This window comes from Fragaria vesca, linkage group LG5 (genome assembly GCF_000184155.1).
Source record: "Fragaria vesca subsp. vesca linkage group LG5, FraVesHawaii_1.0, whole genome shotgun sequence".
In the NCBI taxonomy this organism is placed as follows: domain Eukaryota; kingdom Viridiplantae; phylum Streptophyta; class Magnoliopsida; order Rosales; family Rosaceae; genus Fragaria; species Fragaria vesca.
Window position 1 is genome coordinate 26,698,838 of NC_020495.1, and position 12,863 is coordinate 26,711,700.

Sequence of the window (12,863 nt, forward strand, 5' to 3'; positions counted from 1 at the left end):
TTTTAAAATTTTTTATAAGGTTTAGCCGACGAAACATACTATATTTCGTCGGCTATAGTCTGGGAAAAAAATTTTTATTACAAACTTTAGCCGACGAATATCTTAATTGTTTCGTCGGCTAAAGTCTGGAAAAAAAACCGACGACATATTTTTCGTCGGCTAAACTGCGGGACTATAGCCAACGAAATTTTTTTTTTCGTCGGCTAAAGTCATCACAGACGAGCTTTTCCCGACGAAATCTTAGCCGACGATGGCTCGTCGGCTAAGATCTTAGCCGACGAATTAAGCTAACAGACCGACGAAAATTTTTCGTCGGCTAAAGTGCTTGTCCTGGTACTGCTAAGTCTTATATGCATCCTGCTAATGAAAGAAGACAAAAAAACAGATACAAGAGACAGTCAAGAGTTTTACACTTTTTTTACCAGTTACGTCGTCGTCGTCTTGTATTTTACTTCTCCAATCCCTCTTTATATTACTGCTTTTCCCATAGCTTATCCAGTTATATCCTTTTGGTCTCACACTCTCACTTGCCATTCAGATCGAGACTCGTTGATTTGTTGGTTTGAGATTAACCTTATATGTACTTATCAAATCCTCTAATTCTTCCTTGTTAAACTATACAATGCAAGAACTTAATTCTTCCGAATACATATCATATCATATGACAAACAACATTTTTTGCTCTGCAATGATTCATCATTAATTTAGTGCCACCAAATCCTCTTATAGGTCATCAATGACAATGATTTAAGCCTAATTTTCCTCAAAAAAACAAAAACCTAATTGATTGATCACCATAATCATTTTTTGGTCGAATGATGACCATAATCGACCTGCAGATTTGTATCCAGCCAGATAATATTATTTAGGAACGTTCCAGACGTGTAATCAGTAATCGACAAACAGGTAGTTCGCGACTTCGCGTATTTATATAACGTACTGTTGCATATGTATATATATCTGAGCTCAACTACAAGTCTAGACACACTATTCTTGAGCTATACTGGTAACAATGGGTTCAAACTCAACCCTACATGCAGCAATACTAACCAGTCCAGGGCTCGGCCACATCATTCCGGTCATCGAGCTCGGAAAACGCCTCATCGCCGCAAACCGAAACGTCACCGTAACAATCTTCGCCATGTCTTCCACTTCACAAGCCGAGTATCAGACCATCAAAGAAGCCACGTCGACAGCGAAGCTCAACGTCGTGGAGCTCCCTCCGGTTGACATCTCTGGCCTCGTCCATCCAAAAGCCGCCGTAGTCACGTGCCTTGCCGTCTGGATGAGAGAGATACGACCTGTATTCCGATCGGCGCTTCAGGATATGGCTTCTCCTCCTACCATGCTCATCGTGGACTTTTTCGGCACCGAATCGTTGCCTATCGCGGATGAGTTAGGGATTCCTAAGTTCGTTTACGTTCCTTGCAATGCATGGTTTCTCGCTCTCATGACGTACTCTCCAACCCTAGACAAGGAAGTGGAAGGAGAGTACGTGGACCGAACCGAACCGCTCAAAATTCCGGGCTGCAGACCGGTCCGGCCTGAAGAAGTCGCTGACCCGATGCTGGACAGGACCAACCAGCAGTATTCTGAATACATACGATTTTGTGGTGAGATTCCTCTCTGTGATGGGATTTTTCTGAATACTTGGGAGGAGTTGCAGCCTACAACACTAGCTTCGTTTAGAGACGAGAAGCTCTTGGGTGGAGTGATTAAAATGGTACCGGTTTATCCGATCGGACCGCTAACCAGGGCGGTGCGATCGCGATCAGGCCATCCGAGGGTTGATCAGGACTTGTTTGAGTGGCTTGACAAACAACCTAGTGAGTCGGTGTTGTTTGTGTCCTTAGGGAGTGGAGGGACCTTGTCTTATGAGCAAATGACTGAGATGGCTTGGGGTTTGGAGTTGAGCCAACAAAGATTTATCTGGGTTGTACGGCCACCCACAACAAAATCCGATGCTGCATTTTTCACTTCAGGAAATGGTAAATTTCCTTGATTAGCATTTCTTTAGCAGTTCATTTTTTTGAGTCGTGCTAGCTTGTCGTGTGCAATTCTGCCAGGCCTATATACATACGTCCTATCTAACTGGGGCATCAATATGATATTAATGCCTTTGCTTCAGGTGACGGTGACCTATCAACTTATTTCCCAGAAGGGTTTCTGACCCGGACCAGCGGTATAGGATTGGTTGTGCCTCTTTGGGCACCTCAAGTCGACATCTTAGGCCATCCGTCGGTCGGAGGGTTTATTACTCATTGTGGGTGGAACTCAGCGCTAGAGAGTGTGACAAATGGGGTGCAGATGATTGCTTGGCCGCTCTACGCGGAGCAGAGGTTGAACGCCACGTCGTTGACTGAGGAGCTCGGGGTGGCGGTCCGATCAGAGGTGCCTCCGTGGAAGAAAGTGGTCGGTAGGGAGGAGATAGAGAGGATGGTGAGGAAGATCATAGTGGAGAAAGATGGGTTTAAAATAAAGAGCAGGGTGAAAGAGCTAAAACAAAGTGGAGAAAAGGCTTTAAGGGAAGGTGGTTCGTCATATAATGCCCTGTCTCAAATGGTAAGTAAAGCAATGCAAGATTTGCAGATGAAGGATCAATGATCATGCTAATGAAAGTACGAAATGTGTGTGTGATGATGTAATAAATTAAGCTCGTGCCATTATATAGTGCCTCATGCATGAGCTTGTATGTATTTTGTGAATTTAATTTGCTCTTTGTCAATATATTTTGCTTGTACTCGTTCAGACTACAGAGTAAGAATCCTTGGTCTTTTAATTTTATTTTTTTTCCTATAAGTGTGGTATAGTACGTGTGTATAGAAAATATCAACAACAAAGAAAGAAATCTCATACATGATACATAAGATTCTAAGGAAGGAGTAGGTTGTGATGGAATTGACCAAGTCAATAGTTTAAATTAGCTAGGACCAAAACTCTGCGTGATGAATACCTTGATCTAACAGGAAACAGTACTGTAGTCATCTTCCCCATCACTACGGATGGATGAAAGACATAATGTCATCTTCCCCAATCAGTCATGCATAGACCCCAATCCCCTTCCCATCGCAAACGTACTGTCCCTTCGCGGCTTCGCGGCTTGTCGAAAATCACTGCAGTGATATATAGAGGGAAAAACCATGCTTGTACTGAAATTATATTGTATGGCTTGTTAGAATTCTAATTCAGATTTCCTTTCATAGAATTTCTAGTACCAGAACTTACAGATGGATGTGCAGCATTCTAAACTCTAATTAAAGCCAAAATGGTCCGAAGCCAAAGAGATAATAGATAGGAGAGATAATTATTTAACTAAGAGCTTGGTTTAATTTCCAACAAGCTAGGCCTGGGACGTTCATATTCCAAATACATTTCAGTAATTTCCCTAGGATATAATCAATGGCAACGGCTTCGTATAACGATCACATAATATAACGTTTATCACTTCAACTTTGTCGACACCTTTCTCTTCTTTTTCTTCACTGTTGGTGCTTCTGCAGTCAAGACTTCTATGCCCTACCCCTCCGGAACCACTGCTTTGCATCCCAACTTGTAAAAAGGTACGAAGCAAGCACGCAATACCCAGAAATAATCAGGTACAATTTCAAAGGAGGATCGATGGTACAGGGGTTTGTGCTTTTTGATTTTGAGGTGGTAGGAACTAATCAAGTTGTGAGTGCCCAAGAACAAGACATCAGAACTAGGACTAATTGCATAGGGTTCCGAAGTATCATCATATTCATACCCTTGAAACTTTTATTCCCATTCCCAACCAGATTGGCAAGAAACATCATATTTGCGAGTCCATTCACTAGATTTACAACGATCATCATAGTATCAAACCACCAGTTCGTGGAACCTACCGGATCGGAACTATGAGCCATACGCTTTATATAGCAGAGAAGGTCCATTGAAACCCCAAGATAACCCATTGCCCCGGTCTTATTAATTGGCCTCCGAGACAGGAAGTTTAAGGGCTTCAACAGTATTGAGGTCAATGCATAAAACCTTCCATGACATGGCTAAGCTATATAACTTGCCCCCCAAGTAATAAATTTGCTGCACAACTTTGACCTTTTCAAACCCATCGGAAAAACCTGGGTTAAGTTGCAACCTATGTCGAACCCACTGTCCGTGTTCGATCAGACGAAAATATTCAGAAGGAAATATGTCAAGCATGGCAAAGTTTGAGGTAGATGAAACGGATTCAGTGTAATCTATCCTCACAACCCTGCAGAGATGAGGAGATTCAGAATGGTCAAAAGCTAAGCAAGCACAAAAAATGGGATACCCATTGGGCTTTCTGGGCCTCGTTTCTCTGGGATACCCATAGAGAAGAACTACAACTTTTGTTATAGACAATTAGTCATTAGTCATTAGACATCGAACATTGACGGGATGAAGAGAACATGTGTACCTAACTTTGGTTTCTACTTTGGTTCTTCAAGTTTAATCTGTACGTCCTTTGAGTAATTAAGCAGCAACTAGCTAACATATTTGTCCCTCTTTATATCATTTCGATCATTAGTACTCCACCTTCGTCATAGCAGGTCGAAAGTAGTTTAATCCATCTCTGTCAATCACAGGCATATGGTTCAGTTCCAAGTTCAAACAATAAGCTAGGTATATCTCTGTCATTCCCTCATTGCTAAGGTTAACTTGGTTCAAATCATGAATTTACATATATAACGCTTATGGCTTATACAATGCGTATGTCGCTAACTTCATATAACAGATTAACAGACGCAGTCATCTCACGAGTTCTGCTTTTATCCTCCTCCCTGAAGATGCCGGGTTGCTCGATCAACATCACGAGAAAGAGTGCCGACAATTATATAAGAATCATGATAGATGGGGGATCGGCTGTACGTTCGTCTCCTACCTTTGAGAATGCTAAAACGTATCGGGGGATTGCTATTCATCGATTGGCCCCATGCAAGCAATCTACATATCTAAGGATTTCACCAAGAAAGGGCCTTATAATAAGCTCCATCAAGATGAACGTAGAGTGACTTATTGAGTATTTTGCACAGTTCATGATCATATACAAATGAAGTTAGTCAAGTTACCTAGCCTAAACTTGAATTCAACAAATTAAGCTTGATCAAAATCAAACCACACATCATCACTCTAATACTTGCAGGCTTGATTCGCTTGTTCTCCCCTGTCTTATGAATATGTTACTTACGTAATGTTTTAATAAATATCTAGATTACACAAAGCCTTGAAGATGGCATGGGAGTGAGGGCACCTTACATCTTAATGAAAATGACAGCTTAAGTTTGCACATCGTCGACACTGACCGACACTAAAAACTACATATATTCTCGACGCATCTTCTATCACTCCATCATATAATAATACTCGAAGATCAATTGTAACTGTCTCTTTTTAGTTCTTTTATATTGTTATCACCTTTGAAGGATAGATGGTGATGACCATGCCATGATCGAGTGTGTCATTATCACATTATCACCCTAGCTAGCTAGGGTAGTTCAGCCATTGGCAGCAGTTCTCTTCGCGACCGCAGCAAAAAACGACCCCGTCTTCCGGGTAGTTAGCCAGGGCAGCCGCCCCTTGGCTGGGCCGCTGGGGTGACAGACGGTACGTATGAGCCTCTTAGGACGTAGAAAACACAAGTTGTTCGTACTTCCTTTGAGTATTATAGTAAGCTGGAGTACTCAGGAGTACTCCACCTTCGACATAACAAGGAGAACATAGATTAATCCATCTCTGTGAATCACGTACAGGCGTGCATTTGGTGAAGTGATCGACCTGTAGAAAGTCAAAGAAGCCGCCGGCCCGATCAATGTCTGGGATTAATTAAATAAGCAAATCATCACGGTGATTCACTGATTGTGATCGAGTTTGTAATAGTCTAATTAGCCAGCCAGCAGTCACAACTCAATGGATTTGCATGGAAAGATGTCTCTTGTTTACAAGCGCAGAATATTGTTCTGCTGGTTCTTGTCCTTTCGCCCCTCATCTCTGTAGTGTTGCTGTCTAGATCCACATGCACTGTGTATTAATCGTTGAAAACAAATGGATCGGAATGATATTCTATTATACACCATGCCATTTTCTTTTCTAGCTAGGAATGAGATATTATACACTACACCGTAGACGAATCATCGATGCAGTAGACTTTTCTGTGTGCATAATGTCAGCTTAATTTCGCCTTTCTAACCTTCTCCGATCTGTACCTTTCGTCTGGGTGCAGGCATTGGCACGATGAACATTCATTTTCAGTGTTGTTCAAGTAAATATGTACATTTATAGTTGATAACGAAACTGTATTCTCAAATGACCAAACAAAATATATATGCAAAACTTGCATGCATGTTACTGGAAGCCTGGAACTGTGCTATGTGCTATAGGTAATACATGATTCTTCTTTTTTGAGTTTGTTTTTTGCGATATCATAATCTTTACATGCATGCATGCATGGTGCCGGTCATGAGTATAAGCTAAGGAATGAGGGGAAATAGAATTGAATATAGAAGCAAAGATTCAACTGTGGTAAACTGATAAAACAGTTTCTCTTTTCCAGTGGCAAACTAATTAAGATGTATCTATATTCGTTCCTAACTGCTAAGTAATAGATTTAAGCCAGTGATCTATTAAGTAATGTTAAACTGTGGAGTTTGCTGGTTGATACGAGTTGAATGGAAGATGGCATTGTGTTTCATTATCTGTACGTATATGGTCCTCAATTTTTGTTGTTTTTCTCTCGATGATTTCTCAAATGTTGTTGTTTGTGATGGTTCTTTCTCTAGTCTAAAAATTGTGATAACATTCACCGCGTTAGTCAAATATTGTGTCCCAAGAAACACAAACTCTTGTGTCCTATTTCATCTTAGTCAAGTAATGAGATGAAAAAAATAGAATATGAACAGAGAAAATTTGATCGTAGTATGCTTCATAATGTGCGAAGAGATTATATACAGTTCTGTACCACACATTAAGTCATTGTGATATAGTAAGTCTAATTAAGTCTACAAAAAAACCTACTAAATACAAATATTCCCTTGTTGATTGTACGTGCCAATGTGATATAGTAAGTCTAATTAATTCTACAACAAATCTACTAAATACTTACAAATATTCGAGAAATTTTTCAGTGCAGCTGTAGGACCACATGGCACTGACACGTGGTCCTCCCTCACCTATAAGGTCTTGACATGTGTATGTTAACAATCAACGTTAGAACAAAAAAATAAAAAATAAAACAAGCTTTCGTTTTTTTGGTTTTATGATTGAATCTCTTTCACAATCAAGCTCATCCTTGCCGACAAGCACTTGGCAAGAATGAAAGATGCTCTATGCAATCTGGGTTCAGATCTTTGCATGGAATTTTGGTTCATTATCATCAACACGAAAAATCAATCGGTACCCAAAATTTCATAGGAGGATCATTGAGATCTGGGTTGTGTTATGGGTGCACCATTCTTCAAAATTAATATCAGATCGATATTGATACAGATTTGGGTTTTAATTTGATTTCTTGTTCTTAACCACAAATCACAATGATCCTAAAGTTCTTGCTCTCTCCCTTGAGAACCCCGGTTCCTCATACCTTGAGAATACAATTCTTCACATCCGAGATGATTAGAAGAAGACGGGGAGAAGTAAATATGAATTTCAGATATATATAATCTCTTCTCTCAATCTATGCCCAGGATCTATGGACAAAACCATCATCTTTTTTCTTTTGATATGAACAAAAGAAACCATCATCTTATGGACAAAACCATCATCTTGATGGAGCCTCTTGTCTTCATGTTTCTTTGATCTGGTAACAACGGCACCTTCTAAAAAAAAAAAGAACAAGGAAAAAATTTCTGATCATAACGGTGTCAAAAGGAGAAGAACTGAGATTCCCCACTTGTAACTTACGTGTAATAGATATACACATGTCAAGACCTTATAGGTGAGAGAGGACCACGTGTCAGTGCCATGTGGTCTTACGGTTGCATTGAAAAATTTCTCCAAATATTCCCTTATTAATGATTCACAACTCACTGCTGAACAATCTTGTTAGATTTAAATTTTAAATTTTAAATAGGCAAGTAATTGATTGTTGGCCACATTTCATCTCAATAAGGCTAAATTTGTGTTATCGATCGGTCTTATATGTCATGTAACCTAAACGTACAAATCACGTTCAAGACAAATCATTGCCATGTAATAGCAAGCCAAGAAAAAGACATAATAATCAGTAACTCATTATATTTGAGAATGATAAAATTATCTTTTTACTTCACAATGATATGAGTTTTTAAATGGTTATCTGTCTTGATGACCTAGTAGTTAGTAGTAGTGTTGAAATCTCCAATTTGCCAACAATCATTTTCCGGCCACAAATCCAACAGGTCTTTGAATTTAAAACATATACCATAACGTGCATCTAGTCATTGTTTATGTACAGCAGCTCAATTCTATTTAACCCACCTGCATCTCTTGACACATGCATGCTGAGCAGCTAGCTAGCTATAACCTTTGCAGCTCTAATCTATCTCTTCGCTTCCAATCTAATCTCTAGCTATGTCCATGGAGATCGCAAACCAGCATGCCGCACTACTCTGCAGCCCAGGGATGGGCCATCTCATCCCTGTTCTTGAGCTCGGGAAACGACTCGTCACCCACCAAAACTTCACTGTCACAATCTTCTTCGTGCCATCGCAAACTTCCGCTGCCGAATCTGAACTCCTCGACGCATCTGCCTTTCCACGCGGTCTAGACATTATCGAGCTCCCATCACGAGATGTTTCTTGCCTTCTCCACCCTGACGCTGCCGTCGTTACGCGCCTGGCAGAAATGATGCGACAAGTACGACCTGCGTTTCGTGCCGCCTTGCATGACATGATTAACTTCCGTCATCGTCGTCCCACAGTGCTCATCGTCGACCTGTTCGGCACCGAATCTCTGCCCATTGCCGAGGAGTTTGGGATTCCGAAGTATGTTTACATTGCTTCCAATGCATGGTTCCTTTCTGTAATGATATATTCTCCAACTCTAGATGAGCAAGTCAGGGGTGAATTCGTTAACCTCAAAGATCCACTAGCAATTCCGGGATGCAGACAATTATCACCGGAACTTGATATCGTGGACGCTTTGCTGGACCGGAGCAATCAGCAGTACGACGAGCACATGCTGATGGGAAGAGGAATCCCAAAGGGTGATGGGATTCTGATAAACATATGGAAGGAATTGGAGACAAAGACCCTAGCAGCACTTAGAGATGAGAAATTCTTGGGCCGATTATCAAACGGACCGGTTTTTCCTATTGGGCCTTTGCTGAGGCCTAAGTCTTCCGGCTCGAGGGGTGATGTGTTGGGCTGGCTAGATGAGCAGCCCAATGAATCTGTGATTTACGTGTCATTTGGAAGCGGCGGGGCCTTGTCGTATGAGCAAATGGTCGAGCTAGCTTGGGGACTTGAGATGAGTCAACAGAGGTTCGTTTGGGTCATACGGTCGCCGATTGTAACATCTGCCGATGAAGCATTTTTCACGGCAGGGAGTCACGGTGGCGATGCCAGCAATCCAATTAGGTACCTTCCCAAGGGTTTTTTGGGCCGGACCACGAACACTGGGCTTGTCATCCCTTTGTGGGCTTCACAAGTGGATATCTTGGCCCATCCTTCAGTCGGAGGGTTTTTGACACACTGTGGGTGGAACTCGGTACTTGAAAGCATCACCAACGGAGTACCAATGATCGCTTGGCCGCTCTACGCTGAGCAAAGGTTGAATACGACGCTGCTGACGGAGGAGCTAGGCGTGGCGGTTCGGTCAAAGATACCTCCGTGGAAGAACGTGGTGGAGAGAGAAGAGATAGAGGAAATGGTGAGGAAAATTATGGAGGACAAAGAAGGTTTTGCATTGAGAGATAGAGCCAAGAATCTCAAATTCAGTGGTGCAAAAGCTTTGGAACAGGGTGGTTCCTCTTATAATGCTCTTTCTCAGTTCACTAAACATGCTGAAATGTTCTTGCAATTTGCAGATGGTGTTGTTCCTCCTTCCCAAGTTCCATGAGAAGGATCTTTGGTTTTGTTTTTAGAAGTTCAATTTATCGTTCGTTGCTGCGATCTATATTTATTAGTCTAAATTGTTGTTTCAGTGACGTACGTACGTCGCGCTCTATGTAGTTAAATGTTCACATACATATTTATTTTTTGATTGCATCATATTGGCCTAGCTGGTATTACGTATCCTTGTTCTCTAGTGTCTACTTCCTTCTTACAATGTATGGTGTGGCAAGAATAGGTGTCAATTCACTAGTTTAAGGTTTGTTATTTGGTAGTCGGAACTTGCACCTTAAGAAACAGAAAAGATAAGCTTGAACAGAGTAGAAGAAACAAAAATATGACTAGAATCGAAATCTACGGAATCAAAGATAAGCACCAGAATAATCAACCATGCCAGGCAAAGGAAGACACAGAGACACAGAGTAGAAGAAACATATTCTACGCAAACCCTAAGCATAGGCAATGGGCCGGGGGGAACACAAGTTGAACTGCACAACAATCCAACTAGAAATCAGATTCACCAATATATTATGCGTAGAGTGCTCAACGCGGTGAAAATCACACAACGCGGCGGCACGGTGAAGGATACCACCGTGGGAGAAAGTGGTCGAGAAGGAAGAGATGTAGAGATGTTCGGGAAGATCATTAAGGAAAAAGAAGGGTATACTATGATAGACAGAGCCGAATTTAGATAATATATCTTACTTAATATCTTTTTTGTTTAGCACTTTAGTGTGTCGTTACCATAAACTAAGTGAAAACAAGCATATAGTAGCACGTTGCTTAGCCCTTGGTGAGGAACATGCATGTATGTAAATTGAGTGAAAACTCAGCAAAATGTCACTTCCATTTAGCTAGCTATTGTAATGTGTATACTTGAGCGAATAGTGTCAAATTAGGCTTAGCCTTTTAAGTATGATTTTGTAGATTTCTTAGTATCCGGTTTCAATACGAGACCGCACCGAAAAACGATTCACTCAAATATTCAGATTAGTTAATATAAAATAAGGACGTGATTTGCAAAATAACCAAACCAACAAAAATATATTAGATTCAGTTTAGGTCTTAACCCGCCTATACCGCACTGTGCCGACTCGTAATATGGGCATCTAATCCTGTACTCTTGTTTGTATAGTTAGGATTTTTGTTACTTTAGGTCTCATTTATTTCATGGAATTAAGAGCTTGAGAAAAGAAAATTGTTACTTTTTTATGTTTGGTATGCATAAGAAAACGAACAACTTTCATTTAAGACATAAAAATATGAGGAAAATTCAATCATTCCATCATTCAAATGATTCATTTTTATTTATATTTTCCCACATTAAATATATATTTATAAAAGAACGAATTTCTTTTTCATGAGAAATACAGAGAAACGAATTTATTTTCTATGTTATCAATCAAGGCCTTATTTTAGAAATATTTTTCAAAGTTGTAATTGTCCTCTTTTCTTTTCCGTGAGCCGATTGCCGATGTACAAGGGTTTAACACGTAATCAAAAGCATGACCTGGTTATATGACGGAGGACTAGTGTGGAATATTATATGATCATTTAAAGGGCATATTATAATTTATAAACACACCCAGAAGAATCCTGAAGCAGCGAACTCTTCACGTACAACTCTCCAGAATCCAGCCTCAAACAGAGAATTACCAGCTGAAATTGGTACGTCTTTTATCATTTCCCGACTTTTCTTTGATGCAATCTTGCCTATTAGTACTTGCCGGTTTAGGATGCATCTTCTTGCATGATATCTATAACAAATCAAATAGACCTGGAAAACTGTCGGCTAACGGTGTGATTGTGATCGATACGAGGAATATGGAGAACACTGCAGGAAGCACAAAGTATCTGGCTAATTCAATCCTGCTGCAAGATGAGGAATTACACAAGGTGCTGTGGTGTTACTCTTTCATTCTTTTTCGTATTATATATCTAGATTATAGATAAGGAATAATAGATTTTTCCGATCGATTGTGCCACCTTGTGTAATTGATCTGTCCTGTCAATTTCCCGAGAGGGAGTCTTGAAAGCAGCTACCACATTTTTATAAGAGGACAATTGATGCTGGCATGCTTATAAGTTATAACGAGGAGATGACTCCCTTAATTTTTTTACTTGTACTAAATTGCAGTATATACTAGAAACTAGTGTTTACCCTCGAGAACCAGAGCCACTCAAGGAGCTGAGGGAAGCCACTGCAAAACTTCCCAAGTAATTATCTACATGCAGCTTCTTTACACTTTTTACATGCACCTTACTCTTGCACATATGATTAACTAAAGCATCTTGTACATATGTGAAGTGCTTTCTTTGGGACTGCACCTGATGCAGGTCAGCTAATGGCTATGCTCTTGAAACTTGTGAATGCAAAGAAGACGATTGAAGTTGGAGTTTTTACTGGATACTCTCTCCCAGGGGCGGATCCAGGAATTCAAACCGGGTGGGACTTGAATTTTCACTAAAAAAAAAATGTTCGACGGCACGTGAGAGAAAAAGTATGCACATAGACAAAGGGCCATAGTGAGTCTTGCCCCTTGAATGCATGCTTATACAAAACAACATATGTAAACTCTGTATATGTAACATAAAAGAAGCTAAATAACATGTCAATGTAATTCAAAATATATAGATGTAATGCATCTCACTAAATATTTACAAATGTGATGAAGACTAATCAGGGATGGAACTATACCTTCAGGCTTGAAAGTGTCAGAAAAAATGATGAAATTTAGTGTTAATTCAATCACTCAACCCCAAGAGAGAGACGAGTTTTGGACTTCTTCTTTGGTCTAAAGTTTTAGACTTTACTTCTTATCTATGTGGTTGATTTAT

General features: G+C 40.3%; 3 protein-coding genes across 3 annotated transcripts in view; all 3 read left to right on the forward strand.

Annotated features, from left to right (window-relative positions):
- Window positions 1-1,012: 1,012 nt before the first annotated feature.
- LOC101296671 (anthocyanidin 3-O-glucosyltransferase 5-like) lies at window positions 1,013-2,754 on the forward strand. Its single transcript, XM_004300555.1, has 2 exons — window positions 1,013-1,988; window positions 2,129-2,754. Exons 1-2 carry the CDS (start codon window positions 1,013-1,015, stop codon window positions 2,602-2,604), a joined length of 1,452 nt encoding a protein of 483 aa, XP_004300603.1. The 3' UTR covers window positions 2,605-2,754.
- A 5,796-nt stretch (window positions 2,755-8,550) lies between these two features.
- Window positions 8,551-10,032, forward strand: LOC101311007 (anthocyanidin 3-O-glucosyltransferase 5-like). The gene has a single exon (XM_004301835.1). It carries the CDS (start codon window positions 8,551-8,553, stop codon window positions 10,030-10,032), a length of 1,482 nt encoding a protein of 493 aa, XP_004301883.1.
- A 1,582-nt stretch (window positions 10,033-11,614) lies between these two features.
- The window catches only part of LOC101311294 (probable caffeoyl-CoA O-methyltransferase At4g26220-like), a 3,266-nt gene continuing 2,017 nt past the window's right edge, over window positions 11,615-12,863 (forward strand). Inside the window, exons 1-3 of the mRNA XM_004301836.1 lie at window positions 11,615-11,921; window positions 12,163-12,242; window positions 12,334-12,435. Coding sequence (XP_004301884.1) covers window positions 11,727-11,921; window positions 12,163-12,242; window positions 12,334-12,435 — 377 coding nt within the window. The 5' untranslated portion in view covers window positions 11,615-11,726. The remainder of the gene's footprint in view (window positions 11,922-12,162; window positions 12,243-12,333; window positions 12,436-12,863) is intronic.

Coding starts and splice junctions, on each gene's coding strand:
- LOC101311007 (XM_004301835.1), top strand. CDS start 8,551: ATGGAGATCGCAAACCAGCATGCCGCACTACTCTGCAGCCCAGGGATG.
- LOC101296671 (XM_004300555.1), top strand. CDS start 1,013: ATGGGTTCAAACTCAACCCTACATGCAGCAATACTAACCAGTCCAGGG. Junction 1,989..2,128: donor ATTTTTCACTTCAGGAAATG/GTAAATTTCCTT, acceptor CCTTTGCTTCAG/GTGACGGTGACCTATCAACT.